The 15,981-nt window shown below is 28.7% G+C and overlaps 2 protein-coding genes across 4 annotated transcripts; both read left to right on the forward strand.

Annotated features, from left to right (window-relative positions):
* The first annotated feature begins 1,285 nt into the window (after window positions 1-1,285).
* On the forward strand, window positions 1,286-4,482 carry LOC109594595 (uncharacterized). 2 transcript variants are annotated; one of them, XM_049970630.1, is made up of 2 exons: window positions 1,286-1,416; window positions 1,822-4,482. In XM_049970630.1, the coding sequence occupies exon 2, from the start codon at window positions 1,824-1,826 to the stop codon at window positions 4,323-4,325; it is 2,502 nt and encodes an 833-aa protein (XP_049826587.1). In that variant the 5' UTR covers window positions 1,286-1,416; window positions 1,822-1,823; the 3' UTR covers window positions 4,326-4,482. The 2 variants fall into 2 exon arrangements, with proteins under 2 accessions (XP_049826587.1, XP_019865377.2); XM_020009818.2 differs by having other exon boundaries at window positions 1,341-1,765.
* A 1,429-nt stretch (window positions 4,483-5,911) lies between these two features.
* LOC126266509 (transient receptor potential cation channel protein painless-like) lies at window positions 5,912-8,406 on the forward strand. 2 transcript variants are annotated; one of them, XM_049970631.1, is made up of 2 exons: window positions 5,912-6,040; window positions 6,090-8,406. In XM_049970631.1, exons 1-2 carry the CDS (start codon window positions 5,971-5,973, stop codon window positions 8,291-8,293), a joined length of 2,274 nt encoding a protein of 757 aa, XP_049826588.1. In that variant the 5' UTR covers window positions 5,912-5,970; the 3' UTR covers window positions 8,294-8,406. The 2 variants fall into 2 exon arrangements, with proteins under 2 accessions (XP_049826588.1, XP_049826590.1); XM_049970633.1 differs by having other exon boundaries at window positions 5,931-6,040; window positions 6,094-8,406.
* Window positions 8,407-15,981: the final 7,575 nt, after the last annotated feature.

Genomic DNA, 15,981 nt, shown 5'->3' on the forward strand with positions numbered 1-15,981 from the left:
ACAAACCGAACAGAATCATCAAAACTCAAGACAAGCTTAACCCTGGATCCAGACCAGAATGTGCTCATAAAGTTGGCAAAGCAAAAGCTAAACCCATTATGAAGCAGCATAAACCGGAAGAACCGATAAGTACTTCTAATATTTCCAGAAATCCTTTAACTGGAGCTGGTATTGAATATGAGGAACAAAAAAAGCAAAAGAAATTTATTAAAATTAAAGGCACCAAAAAATTGTGGTAATTTTTTAAATTATATACTTATATTAAAAATAAATATATATTTACACTTTTAATAGATGGTTTAATATCAAATAATTAATATATAGAATTAAGCGTTTTACAATAGACATATTTTTATGTCAAGTTACACTGAAATAACAAAAATATAGTACAGAAAAATATTTTTTAAAATTTTTAGAAATATTCCTTATATATATATATATATATATATATATATATATATATATATATATATTTCTGAAACACTTAACCAAGGTAAGATCTAAGAAATTATATTAATTTCCTGAGTACTTATACTAATTTCATTTCAGATATAGAGTAGAAATTTGATGATCATAATAAAACCACGAACGACAACGAATAAATCTAAGACAACCAGATGTTGGCCAAATTATCCACGGCAATGTAGAAGAAGCTATAGATAAACCCAAACTCTATCCCGATATCTTACTCTACGAGTTTGGCAGAACCTAGGGGTCCTAAGAAATATAATATTTAGAACATTTTTCACCAAAACGTATTGATGGACAAAACTTGAAGCATCAAAAAACTGATGCACGATTCGTGGGACACCAATACCAATCGAAAAGGTCACTATCTTCTCATATATTTCTTCAAATTATCTGATTTATTGTAATATTATATTTAAATTCAGATATTGCTGTTAACAAACAAAATAATTGCTGAGGACAAATCAATCATTACACAATATCCAAAATGTCTATAACTTTAGATAAGATTGGGACCATAAAATTGGTAAAGTCACAGCTAAAGCTATTATGGAACAATATAAACCTGAAAAATTGATTAGTACTTCTACTAAACGTGAAGTTTCAATAAAAATTGGATTTTTTATGTAAATATGGGATTTGTTGGTTTTCCTCTGGGGCTTTGTGTAATACAGAGTTGGCAACACGAGACTGATAATACATATATAGTAAATTTTATCTAACTTTTATTTATCTTATAACATAACACATTTCCTTTGGCATATGAACGATAACAATTTACTTATTATTAAATACATTAATAATGTAGTTATGTGTTATTTAAAATAAGTCGAATGAGTATATTGTGAATCACAACTTGTGATGGTATAAGTGCCGCTGATAGTAAAATTCCTTAAAATTACCTTTATCAATTTCAACTGATTCTATAATATTATCTATTGAAATACGGTACGTAAAATACTATGAATTATAAATGTATATTTTTTTTATAAATGTAATAACTTTTATAATTATAAAAATCAAGTAAACCTATACCATTATTTATTTGATTTATGGAGAAAAAAAAAATTTGTGTCTTTCATAGTCTAAAGATTTCTAATTATCATTTTATCATTTTTGTTGTTCTATGAACTACTTATGAGTTAAAAAAAATTCCCACACTATAGGAAAATACGTTTATCAATTTTTAGAAATATTTATATATATATATATATATATATATATATATATATATTTAAGGCAATTATAAACAACCAGATATCAATAGATAATACACCTTTGACACCACTTAATCAAGGTATTAGTATCGAAACTGTATTAAAATGGTTATAACATATGCTAGTTTTGTTTCAGACATGGTGCAGAGATTATATCCAAATTTAAAAACAGACGAACAAGTCGATGATAACCAGGTGTTACTCAGGGAAAATGCAAAAATCATTAGAGATCGAATTATCAATGGACATGTGGAAGAAGCTATGGAAAAACTTAAACTCCATCCCGATGTTATATTCTACGACTTTGGGAGAAACTTATACACCACCATAGTGCCCCTTATTGAGAAACATAAACCGAAAATTTCTAACAAATACACAATCATGGATCAAATTCATTTAATTGGTATCGACGAATGCAGGAAACGTAAGGAGCACGTGTATCTAATGTTTTTTGCAGCTGCCTTGTGTAAATTGGAGGTATTGAAAGAAGCAATCGAATATTTGAAACACGATTCGGAAGACATCAACACAAGTCGTGAAGGTAATACAGTTCTTACGTATTTTTTTAAATTCTCGAATTTGAATAATGAGAAGTATTGCGACACTTTGTTATATTTAATTGAGTGTGCTGATGTAGATGTTAACAAAAGAGATTATTCTAATATGCCACCACTAGAATACTTAATTAAGAAGCTTGATAGAGTGGATGGAAATATGAAAATATCAGTCAAAAAATGCATTCAACTACTGTTATCAACGAAAACTATTGATTTAAAAGAGTTAACAGAAAAAGAAACATTAGGGAAGACGTTAAGGAATAATGGCCTAGAACTTCAGTCTATTCCTAATATAGTTCAGAACAGAACATCCCCATTCACACTGTTGTCCAAAAAGAACTTGGATGAATTTTTAAAAGAAGTACAACCCGAAGATAAAGATTTGGACGACGGTTCTAATACACTTTTACAGCTGGCATGTAGAAACGACGCATTCCAGGCTGTAGAAAAGTTAATTGAATTAGGAGCTAATCTAAATAAAACAATACCTTCAAATAAGACGTATCCTCTTGCTTATGCGGCAATAAAGAAATCTAACAAAGTATTCGATTTAATATTGAAAGCGTACGAATTACAAGGCTTGAAGATTGAACAAAATCTATTTAATTACTTTGTTAATTTTCGTGGAGGACAAATTAAAACTAAATACTTCGATCTTCTGTTGGAGTCCAAATGCATCGATGTAAATTTAAGATATACCAACGGCAATACTCCTCTGCATTTCGCAATTTTTTTCGAAAACAAGACTGCCATACAAAACTTGTTAAAGCAGGGAGCATCTCTTCTAAGCAAAAATAAGAATGGAAAAGCACCAATAGATTATATTGCCAAGGAAGACTTACATACATATTTGGATAGCTGCATCCTACAAGACAATTATAATCGACCTTACAATGGCAAATATGAACTCAGATTAGATTTCAGTATGTTCGTCGGAAACGAGGACAATGAAATTAAAACAGTTGAGCATATATGTGGCAAAAAGAACTTAAAGCCGTTAATCCGACATCCTATAGTTGTAAGTTTTATAAATTTAAAGTACAATTTAATTTCACAATTTTACTTGAATCTAGTTAAGACTGTATGTTTGACTTTAGCTTGTTTAATTATTTGTAAAATTAGTATTTTTGCTTTTAGTAAGGTGGAAAGTGTTTTTGTTTTAAATATTTTAAGGTATTTTAGTGTAATTATTTATTTATTGTGCGTGTGTGACTTTAAGGATTCTCTTCTAAGAAATCTTAATATTGCTTTATTTGAAAAAAGTCCCAGATCATTTTATTTCTTAATGTGGACTTTTCTTATCTCAAATTCAAGTATAGTGACGCCTTTTTTGTACGGTATATTAATGATGCCGATGGTGATGATCGTCACTAAAAGAACAGATAGGTCTTGGGCGTCCACATGTGCAGTTATCTTTTTAAGTTACGGTATATACTTTCTAGATTCTTTTAATTTATTAATTTATTTTACAATATTCATTGTCAGTTTAATACTAGCTAAAGTATGGTTCTATCATCCTAAAAATAATTTACTACAATCCAACCTTTTAGAAATATTTGTCAAAATAAAATCATTATTGAACTATGTATTTCTAATAATTTCATTTTATCTGGCTTACTCTGTAATTGTCGAAAACTTTGTCAGTGGGAATCCTGTTAGTTATGAATCCGTATGTATATCCATAATTCTATTAAGTTTGTCAATTTATTTAATAATTTTAACAAACTTGTTTAGTGCATTGTTAGATAGTTGTTCGGATTTTACTAAAGCTATTAAATTTTACAAATACGAAAATATTATTAAATTCATTAGATTTGCTGAAGACTACTATAAAACATCAAGTCACTTAAAGAATAAATTAACCAATCCATTTTTAAAAACCTTGCTAATTGAAAATGATATACCTCAAAAAAGCAATAAGAAGAGAAGAAATTCGAAGAATTATGTGAACTTTTTATTAAACAAAAATAAGTTTATAAATGAAAAGTTGCACCACTTTAAAATGGATATAAGGACAATCGAAGAATTGCGAGAATTATGTGAACGAAAAGTTAGTAATATAGAATCAAAAGTTAAATATTAATCGAATATATTTCCATAATTCCAGTAATTATAATTATTATAGTTCTTTTAGAGTTACAATGCAGTATTACATATGGTGATTAGTATATAGGATAGAGTTAGTATATTGTAGTGAAATTTTATTGAACATGTACAGTATAAATAAATGTTAAAATATATATTTTGTTAGTTTTCTTAATAACTATTAACTATTTTTAAATCATTGTATTTTCAGAAATATCTATGACTAAAAAATTGGATCAATTAATACCAAATATATAATAATAATAATAATAATAATTCTTCTAATCAGAATGCTGGTAAATATAAATGAGATTTACGAAATATAGTCACATTATTTGAAAAAAATAAAAATGCAAACATACATAAAACATATTTTTTCGCATATTACATGCCTAATAAGAACTAATTTATTTTCTGTTATTAAAGAGCAAATACAGCAGCTATAAACATCTTGGTGAAAACACTCAGTGGATAGATACTTGCCACAAAATGACGGAGAATGTGTTGCAGATATATTGCTTCTGTGAAGAGTCTACTTGGGGTATAATTGGCCCATGTTGGCCAAAGTTCTGGAAAAGTATTAAGGCGAGGTTGAGGGTTAGAATGTCACCGATTTAGCATACTCCGTGCATACTCGATAGGATGTAGATCAGGTGACCTCGGGGAATGCCTTAAGGTCTCAATATCCAGTGTTATGAGCCGGACAACAAAAACGAAATTCTCGCCGATAACAGTTTGAAAATTTGGTAGTATTCCGTTAACAATATTTCTTATGTCACAAACAACAAATTCCTCATATATCATAATGAAATCCGCTCGAAATGGGTAAACTCTTCAATGATTTTGTGGGACGCTGGGACGTCATATTACCACTAATGAAACCTACTCTCCACAGTAAAACGAGGATCTTGTCTTTCTCCACGTCGCTGTCTTACTAACACATGACTATAGTACATGCCCAGATAAAAGCGTGATTCATCACTAAACACAATGTACCACTCCTCATCCCACTGTTGACGTCCAGTCACTACGTACGACTACCGGAACCTCTTGCTCTATCTCTTCTGCCCTCTTCACTCCATGACTGCTAACATCGTATTACATTACTCACATTTCTGTTCAAACGCCGCGGTATTTCTCGAATCGAAATTTCTGCTTCATGCAGGCCCACTATTCTATCTCTGTTAAACTCGATTAGTTGGCCGAAATTATTTCTTCTTCGTACTATAGGTATGTTAAACGTTTAGTAAAAATTACTGAATAAAACGAATTGTGATAAAAACTAAGTACACGCTTGTTTGAGATATAAAAATTGATTGAATTCAAATTTTACTCATTTCTTATTTCAATAGGTCACAGTAAAAAGGTAGACTGTCTCTGTCGTGCATATTTCTCTCAAGATTAAATACAGTACAATTAAAATGGAGGGACACATTTTATACATAATAATTTAATATCCGCGCCTTTTAGAGTATGCTTTAGTGACATCTGTTAACCAACTTGATTATGACATTATGTTCCGGTGCTTTATCTCACTTGAAGATACCTCAAAAAGATTATGTAGTGTATATTCTACATAACAACTTGACTCATCTGTTCATAGGTTGTGTGTCATAAATTTACCCTTTAAATTCATAATAAAAATGACAGAAACAGACTATTTAAAGCAAAATCCTGAGGAACATTTAGATATGACACCTGATATCAGTCCAGGTATAGTGTTTTAATATTTTTTTCCCTACATCTATGTAAAATTTTTTAGGTAGTCAGCTAGTGAAATTAAAGAAACTATGGTCTAAAATCCATGCGCAAAAAAATGAATGGAACCTGAAGACCGAAGGGGAACTCTTAAACCTGCTGAAAAATGATCCTAACTTAACGCATAAAAAATTTCATTTTTGCTATTCATTCATGTCTATTCTACCAAGAATATATTTAATTAAAAATTTTAAATCAGAAAAATATAATATTTTTAAACAGATCATCGATTTAGCATGGGCTGGAAACTACTATAATACACACACATATTTCATCGCAAGTGCCAAGTGTGACTTAGAATATTTACAAACAAACGTGGATAATTTAAAGATAAAAAATAGCACACAAGAAGGAGATACTCCTCTACAATATTTACTAAAATTTGGCGACTATGACAATGAAAACTTTGTTGAATGCTTGAAATTATTGATAACAAAGGAGAATATAAATAAATTGGATTATAACAACAAAAAACCTTTGGATGTGGTTAGGAAGCACCATGATAAAAGCAATGATATAATCCAAATTTTATCAGAAGCAGTGCAAGCAGAATCAAAACATACGCAACTTTTTAATGCGGTCATCAGCAATAATCTTGACGTCTTTAAAAATATTCTAAAGGAAATTAAGGACTGCTATAATTATGATGATGGTGAAAATACTCTGTTACAATTGTGTGTAATGAGAAAACAATGGAATATGGTGGAACTGTTAATATCCAACGCTAAAACGGACATTAATAAGATAACAATAAAAAATAATTATCATCCTATTCTGTTAATGGCTATCATTGGAAAAATTCAATCCGACAAAAATTTTTATTGTGAATTTTTGAAACAAAAGAAGTTGCGTATCTCCAAAGAATTGTTTCATAAGTTTATAGAATTCAGATCAAACCCCATAAAAACGGATTTTTTTGATAAATTTCTGGAATGTGAAGCAATTAATGTAGACATGAAGATGGATGATCAACAAGAGAATACGCCTCTACATTATGCCATCATTTTTGGCAATAAACATGCAATACAAGGTATGCTAAAGAGAGGCGCATCTCTATATACAAAAAATGGTAATCAAAAATCATGTTTAGACATGATTCAAACCTCAGATATGAACAAATTTCTAAATTCGTGTATAAATTTGGATAACTATACAAACGACGTATATTATATAAACTATAAATTTCAGTTAAACTATCAATTTTTACCACAAGACGGTACCGAAATGAATATGTTGTTTTCAACAAAATTTAAGGACTTATTAAACCATGTGCTGTTAGACATTTTTATATACCTTAAGTGGAATCTTGCAAAAAGTTATCTCATATGGTTTTCTGCGATTAGACTCATTCACATTGTATTTACAACCATAATATTATTTAATATCGACAATATAGAGAGAAGTGTGTATATTTTTTTCATGATATTAATTGAAATCTTTCAATATGTTATAATGAAACAATTTTGTAACAATGACAAACATTCAAATTTTGAAAAATTGTTAACATGTCTAATATTCCTACACTTGATTTTAATATTGTTTAACTTCAATTTTATATTCATTTCAGCCATTATTTATGTGATAATGGCGACCTCATTTCTGCTGCTTCTAGGATATCATCCATACTTGTCGAAATGGTCAGTAATGTTACAAAATGTCTATATTTCATTTTTTAAATTGCACATCTTTTTCTTCCCCCTCATATTAGCTTTTACTCTTGGTTTTTGTCAGTTATTCCGAGAAAAAAAAGATGTCTTTAAAAATATACAATCTTCGGTATTTTCAGTGTTAGTTATGCTTACAGGAGAATTTAATGCATTTGATGTTTTCATTCAAGACAATATAACCATTTTTAATCAATTATTTTTTATTATATTTGTAATTAACATAAGTGTCGTCCTCATGAATTTTTGGATTGCTATTACTGTCTCCGATATAGGCACAACTGACAAGTATGAACTAGATGGTCATATTAACACCATAAAGTTTTTACTATATGTAGAAAATTTTTATATGAATTATGGAAACCGTTTCCTTTTTAAAACCCATTGCCCATTATTATTCCCTGAAAATAAGAATAAGACAATAGACATATACATTAATAAAACAAATGGAGCATTTGACCACAAATTTCTGAAGGATTTGGAATTAAATGTGCAAATTAAAACTAAATTAATAAATTTATACAACGAAAGAACAAATATCTAAGTACAAATTAAAAAAGTATGATCCAAATTAATATCATAATATTGGTTTTAAAGATATTTTAAATAAATTCAAAAGTAATTGCCACCTATGAAATGTACAAAAAATGTAACCTAGAAAATGTGAACAAATAAACTCTCATGGTTAAATTTGTATTTTTTATGAATCCTCACATAGCTTAAAAGTATTCGGTACTTTTCATAATTTAACGTCAAATCGTTTATTTAGAAATTAATTAAAGTTTTAGAAAATTAGAGACTTTTTAAAACGTAAACTAATTAAGATCTAAATATAATAATATATGTTACCATACATAGTTATGACTGATTTTGAAATCTCACATCTTATAAGGCAATAATGAAATTTAGGCAACTTGATAAAAATGTATAAAAATGTGTAGATTCTTGCATGCATGCAAAGTCATGGAAAAAATAATTATTTTAACATCCTATAGAATATTCACGGATATATTAATCATTCCGCCAAGGACAAACTGGGAAGATAAGGTAAAAATTAGCGATGTATTGTCACGATTATACGTATACACTTAGATGTATTATCTGTCACAATATTATTTTCGGTTCCACTGTTCATTTTTAATTTATTAATCAATCAAATAGTTCACATCGGTCACAGGCGTTGTTCTTACATCAAACAAAAATGGAAGAAAACGATTATTTATTAGATGAAGTAGTTGTAGATGAGAAGCCTAAGTCATTCAGTGAAGGTACAGTGTTTAAAAAAATATATTTTTTTATATGTTGGCTGCTATGTATCGAAAATATTATTATTTTACGTTATTTTAGTAGATGTAATTAAAGTGAAAGTAAGGGACAGGGTGGTTTAAACAGTGTTAAAAGTGGTTCACAATAATACTAAAAATAATTGTTTCAATCATTATTTATAAAAAAACATTTTTTGAACCATTCATCTATATAATGGCAAAATTGTGTTTTAATATTTATTATTTTCTTTAATGTGGCATCAGAAATAAAGAGTAACTATATAAAGATTAATAATAATTACAAAGACATCACATTCATCATTTGAATGATTTTATTTTTTTTATTTAATAGTTTATTGCAAGTTCTAGTAGACTAATATTGAATACATAATGAAAATGTATGTTGGAACGAAACGACTTAGTTAGTTCTGCAGTCTGTTTAACTGAAATTACAGATAACCAATTTTTCATAAGTTTACGCAGTTTACACGTGTGAAAAATAACTGAGTACACTGTTCTTCTTTCTCTCACCACCAACATTTAAATTTTTTACCAAAATTTGGCTTGTTGAGGTTCCAAATGTGTAAATTAACTAAACTATGGTTTAAAATAGCGATAACTTGCGATATTTGAATCATTTTTATTGAAAAATATTACTTAAATGGCGAAATTGTAAAAAATGCTTCATAAGCTTGTTTCTGAAAGATACGAATTAGATGAGTTTTAGTTTTTTCGTTAGTTCTGCAGACCGCAATTTAAAATGATAAACCGAAAAATGCAAGTTTGCCATGTAGTGTCATTTGCTAAAATATAAGAGAAAAATAATACATTTAAAAATTAAATTTATCAATAAATACTGTCAAAATGTCTAGGGAACACCTAAATATTTTTAAATTATTGCAATAAAACTAAAAAACTAATGTGAAAATATAATGAATTAATAAAAAGTGTTTTTTACTTATTAAATGAATGATATTATAACTCCTTCAAAAATTAAAATAATAGCACCCAAATATTTATTATTATGTTATTTACAATAATTATGCCATATTTATTTTTTTTTATTAAAAACTAATATCTTATGTTATTCTCTCCGAATGATGTTTGTCGTGACATCGAACTGCATTCAAAGTGGTTTCCATTAAAAAGAGCTCGGTTCTTCCGCCAATATTAATTCCTTTCCAAAACATCAATGAACCTACTCCAAAATTCACCAGCATGTTGTAGTCGTACTTGGTTTCCAGATTTTATCCAGATGCTTATTCTTCCAGAATCTGGGTGACAGCAAAATCTTGACTCATGATATAAGAGAATACGGCTCCAATGATCAGGACTCCAATTAAGATGTTCTTATGCCGAAGCTACACGAGCACCGCGATTTTCAGGGATCATCATCATTATACTCATTGTAACGTCTCCACAATCAGCTTATAACACCCACAGATGTGTCCATGATTTGTTACTTAGGTGGTGCCTTTCCATAATAATAAAAAAGTATTTTTATAAAAATTTGATGAATATTGGGTCAACACAAGATATACTAAATTGTACCATTTAACGGACACAGAAATACAATAAATATTATAAAAACATCATATTTTGCTTTAAAAAATGTGTTATACAGTGTTTTTTTTTGTATTTAATCATGTTATTTTATAAGTTAAATTATTTTTTAATTAAATTAAATCGAATTTAATTAAATTTAATTTTTTGGTGTTCCTTAGACACATTGTGTATATTTTAAAGAATTGCTATACTACACTCTTCGGGGATATATAACGCAGGTAAATAGTTGAATTACATAATACTGTTGGTAAAATACAGTACAGGATGTAATAATAGTATTCTGTGTAACCTCAGTACTCTTTTATATACGAAGTGACGATTTATTACTTACTTATTAAATTATCTCGTGTACTTCGGGATATACTTGGCAAATACAATAAAAGTAATGAATCGGCAAGTCGAACGTATCATAGATATAAGTTTACAAATATTATATTTATTTCAACAGTTTTGCTCATAAATAATATTTTCAGGAAAGGAAATACTTAAAAAAATATGGAATGATATTTATAAGAGTGGTAATATAAATGAGGAGATGGTGAACAATTTTAAAAATGTGTTTCGTGAATACTCCGACTTGTTGCCAGAAAAAATAATATGTAATATTAAGAAAAAGATTTCATTTAAATCCACCCTTCCTCGAATATATTCAATGAAGTTAGAAGTATCAGTTAAACGTCGAATTTTCAAAGACATTATCGATTTGGTATGGACTGGAAAGTGTTCAGAAACATACAAATATTTCATTGCAAGCGCTGGGTGTCAGCTGGAGTATTTGAAAACACACGACAATGATGAATTAAAAAGTAGTACGCAAGAAGGAGATACACCTTTACAGTTCTTACTCAAATTTGGTGACTATGACAATGACAATTTTAAGCAATGTTTGAAATTATTGATAACAGAAGACAACATAAATAAAATTGATTATAGTGGTCATACACCCATTTATTCAGTTTGGAAACAATATAAATTCAAAAGGGGAGACATAATTAAAATTTTGTTAGAAGAAGGAGCTGATCCACAATATATTTCAGATGAAACGTATAAAACTATGTCAATAAAGAAAGAAGTGAAAAAAACAACACGCACAAAACTATTTGATTCGGTCATCAAAAATGAAGTTCAAGAATTTAAGAAACTGAAGAAGGATAGTTGCGATTACGATGATGGTGAAAATACTTTGTTACAATTATGTATAATAAGGAAGCAATTAAGCATGGCTGAATATTTAATAAAAAATGGCGCTAATATTAATAAAACAACAGAAAAAAATAAGTATCACCCTATTTTATTACTGGCTATATTTGGTAAACAAGAAAGTGATAAAGAGTTGTATAATGAACTTCTAACAAACAAAAGATTGGAGGTATCCGGAGAGTTATTTTGTGAATTTATAAAATTCAGATTAAATCCTGTTAGAACGGAGTATTTTGATAGGTTCCTAGAATGTAAGAAAATTAATGTAGACATTCAAGCACAAAAGAATAATACGCCTTTACATTATGCCATCATTTTTGGTAATAAAAATGCGATACAAGGTATGTTGAAAAGAGGAGCATCCCTATGTAAAACGAACGACAACAATAAATCATGTTTAGACATGATTCAGTCCTCAGATATTAACGATTTCTTAGATTCGTGTGTGAGGTTGGATAACTATTCAAATAATGTGCAAGATATAAAATATAAAGTTCAATTGGACTTTAAATTTTTATTACAAAATAATAATGAAATTGATATACTATGTACAAACAAATTCAATAAATTTTTAACTCATGTACTACTAGACATTTTTATAAACCTTAAATGGAAACTTGTAGAAAATCTTTTCATATGGTTCTCTGCAGTTAGACTCATTCACATTGTTTTAGCAACTGTCATATTATTTAATTCATACAATTATCTTCTAATAATATTTTTAGCAATCTGTCAATATGTTATAACGTATCAATTCTGGTACAATGATTTCCTGAGATACGACACACACTCAATTCTTGAAATAATTTTATCATTACTCATGACTGTGCATCTTTTTTTTAATAATTTCGCACCTATTTCATCCAGTATATATGTCGTCATGGCCATGTCGTATCTATTACTTCTGGGTTACCATCCGACTTTGTCAAAATGGTCAGTAATGTTACGAAAAGTATATAGTTCATTTTTTAAGCTGTTCCTCTTGTTTATCATTCCCATAATAGCTTTCGCACTGGGATTTTGGCAAATATTTAGGGAAAAGGGAAATGCATTTAGCAATATGCAATATTCGATGTTTTCAGTATTAGTTATGCTTACAGGGGAATTTAATGCATCTGAAGATTTTATTAAGGATAATATAACATTTTTTAATCAACTATTTTTCATTACGTTTGTTATTTGCATGAGCGTCGTCCTAATGAACTTCTGGACTGCTGTTACGGTCACCGATATAGACAAAATTGAAAAACATAATGAACGAGCTACTCATCAGAACACTATCAAGTTTATACAATATGTAGAAAAAAATTATACGAAAAATACTATTTTCAAAACTCACTGTCCGTTTTTATTCCAAGAAAACAGGGATGGGAAAATTGATATATACATTAACAGAGAAAATAGAGCGTACGACCATGAAATATTACGAAATTTAAAATTAAACGCACAAATTAAAAATAAGCTAATAGATCACTATAATAAAAAGAAACAAATTGAAGAGCAACTTTCCATAGAACACCAACAAAGTGTAATTAACGAGTTGACAATAAAAAACAGAAATCTTCAAGAAAAGATAATTAATGAATTAAAGAAAAAAAATCATAGTCTGCAACGGACAATTAAAGAATTAAAAAAGAAAAACTAATAACAAATCTATAATAAATTCGTAGGAATTTTTGTAGATACAAAAGTAATTTTGACATGGTAATTAAATATACATTACTTCATAGGTTGTTTATATGTAAAATACCATATATAGTTTTTTAATTTATATATGATTTGAATGTTTATACAAAATGTAATTTCCAAATATTTAATAATAATTATAGTTTTCGCAATATCTGTAATATAAATAAATAAATAAATTGTACACGTATTAACATTTGTATTTTTTGTGTCAAACCTGAAGTCAACTTAAGGCATAACATTATTTAAACATACACCACACAGATATACATAATAAATAAGTAAGTATAATAGAACAAACATTAATATTTATTAATATACACAGTCAATGTATCTAGGAAACGCCCAGAAAAATGGAATTAAATTAAATAATAATTAAACAAGACCGCTTTTTGCTTTTGCAGCTCGGAGACACGGACAACAGCTGCCGAGTAAAGACAAGAGCTTATTAGGACCCTCGATGTGATTGTCCCAGCTCAAATCCTCAGAAACCCTTAACCCAATAGAAAAAATATGGGATGTTAGGAAAAGAAAACTTTTGAACTGCCAAAACCATTATGGACACCACTAGCAGCTACTTTTGGAAGAGGTGTGTGGAAATCTGGACAAAAACCTGCTCGAAGGCTGATATTGAGTATGCCAAATGGATCGTCCGGATATTAGTTATTAATAAAAAAAAATATGCCATAATAATTATACTAATAAATATTTGGATATTTGGTGGGTGGTATTATTTTAATTTTTGAAGGTGTTGTAACATCATTTTACAGTATATTTTTTATTTAATTAGTAGAAAACACATTTCTATTAATTCATTATATTTTCACATTAGTTTTTTTTGATTTTACTGAAATAATTTAATATTTAGGTGTTCCCTTATAATACATTTTATATTCAATGATTAGTAATCGTCCACTGCTTAACATTCGTAAAATCTGACAACGAATAATTATATAACTGGATTGACATTGTACTACAACCTTAATATTTACGATAAGGGTCCTGATAAGGAGGATACTATGATCCACTTCGATTGTGACTAAACTCAATACAACAACATGATATTTTAACAAAACAAATTGTTCAAAATGTTAGACGAGCATAGTGCGCTTTTAATTGAGCCTGAAAAATCAGAGGATACTAAGAAACACAAAAATGATTGCCAAGGTAAGAATACTGTTTTAAAATAATAATGGTGGTAAGTCTCTTTTCTTTTCATCAGATTGAAATTTTACTTACGATAACAATATTGACTTATTGATATTAATAATTTTATTGGCGCATCACCTGTCAGTGATATATTTCAACGTGCTGTACATCACATACCTAGACATAGTTTTATTTGTATAAGAAATGTCCATGTAATTTTAACTAAGAAACTGTTAATTTAAAAACAAAATATTAGTCCACCACACACAGGAATTAAAATGGTTAAGCTACAAATTATAGAATATAACTTAATTGTACGATTAAGTGGTAAATTTAAATTAGCTGTGCATCACGAAATAGTCTTTTTTATGTAGGCATAACTAGAGGGTCCCATAAACTTTGTGGGGTATAATAATTTATGCTATATGTTGACTGACAAATAATAAAACAGTTTAGTCTAGGATCAACTGAGACATAAAACAAAGTAGTTAATCAGTTGGTTAATACATAAACAACAAGCAAGATCCTAAAACATTAATCGTAAATCATTTATAGTCAATTTATTAAATAAAAGTTATGTGATTTCAGCTGCGGCAGATATATTGGACATGATCAGTCAAAACCCGAAAAAAATCAATGTTAAAGAATTTAAACTAGCTTTGGAACAATTTCCTCATATGATTGACTATAAGTTCTACCTCCCAAATGAATACTTATCATTACCTTTTATTGTAAAATATCGATTGGACATTGACGAAGAAAAAAAAAGGGAGTTGTTGGATGTCATTTTGAATGTAGGATCGACAATTGGAGATTTTTTATTTTATGCCGCCGCGAGATGTGACTTGTACTTCATAGAAAGAAGCCTGAAGAACACCACGAGCAGTCTTTTGATTGATACAAAAGTTGGAAACACACCGCTCGCCTTCTTACTAAAATTTGGTAATGTATATTCAAAGAATTACGTGGAATGCGTGAAACTTTTAGTTTGCGAAGAAAACGTTAACCAGTTGGATTATTATGCCCAAACACCAGTTACAATAGCTTTGAAGGAATACTTAAAGTTACCTGAAGATGGTCAAAAAATAATGGATTCAGTTATTCAAATACTGATAAAACATGGTGCCAGAAGAACTAGAGTTTACGAAGAGACTCTGAAGGAATTTGAAGAATCTTATTATAAACTAAATTTCCCAAATGAAGTAGCAAAACTAAACCCCAATCAAAAGCTGTTTGATTATCTGATAAGGAACGAACAAAGTAAATTCAAACATCTCTACAAAGAAACAGAAAATTGTAATATAAATGATGGGGAGTGTACTTTGCTGCAGCTAGCCGTTATTTGTGACAATAAATCTATTGTGCA

This window comes from Aethina tumida, chromosome 1, assembly GCF_024364675.1.
Source record: "Aethina tumida isolate Nest 87 chromosome 1, icAetTumi1.1, whole genome shotgun sequence".
Classification (NCBI taxonomy): Eukaryota; Metazoa; Arthropoda; class Insecta; order Coleoptera; family Nitidulidae; genus Aethina; species Aethina tumida.

Coding starts and splice junctions, on each gene's coding strand:
- LOC109594595 (XM_049970630.1), top strand. CDS start 1,824: ATGGTGCAGAGATTATATCCAAATTTAAAAACAGACGAACAAGTCGAT.
- LOC126266509 (XM_049970631.1), top strand. CDS start 5,971: ATGACAGAAACAGACTATTTAAAGCAAAATCCTGAGGAACATTTAGAT. Junction 6,041..6,089: donor GACACCTGATATCAGTCCAG/GTATAGTGTTTT, acceptor AAAATTTTTTAG/GTAGTCAGCTAGTGAAATTA.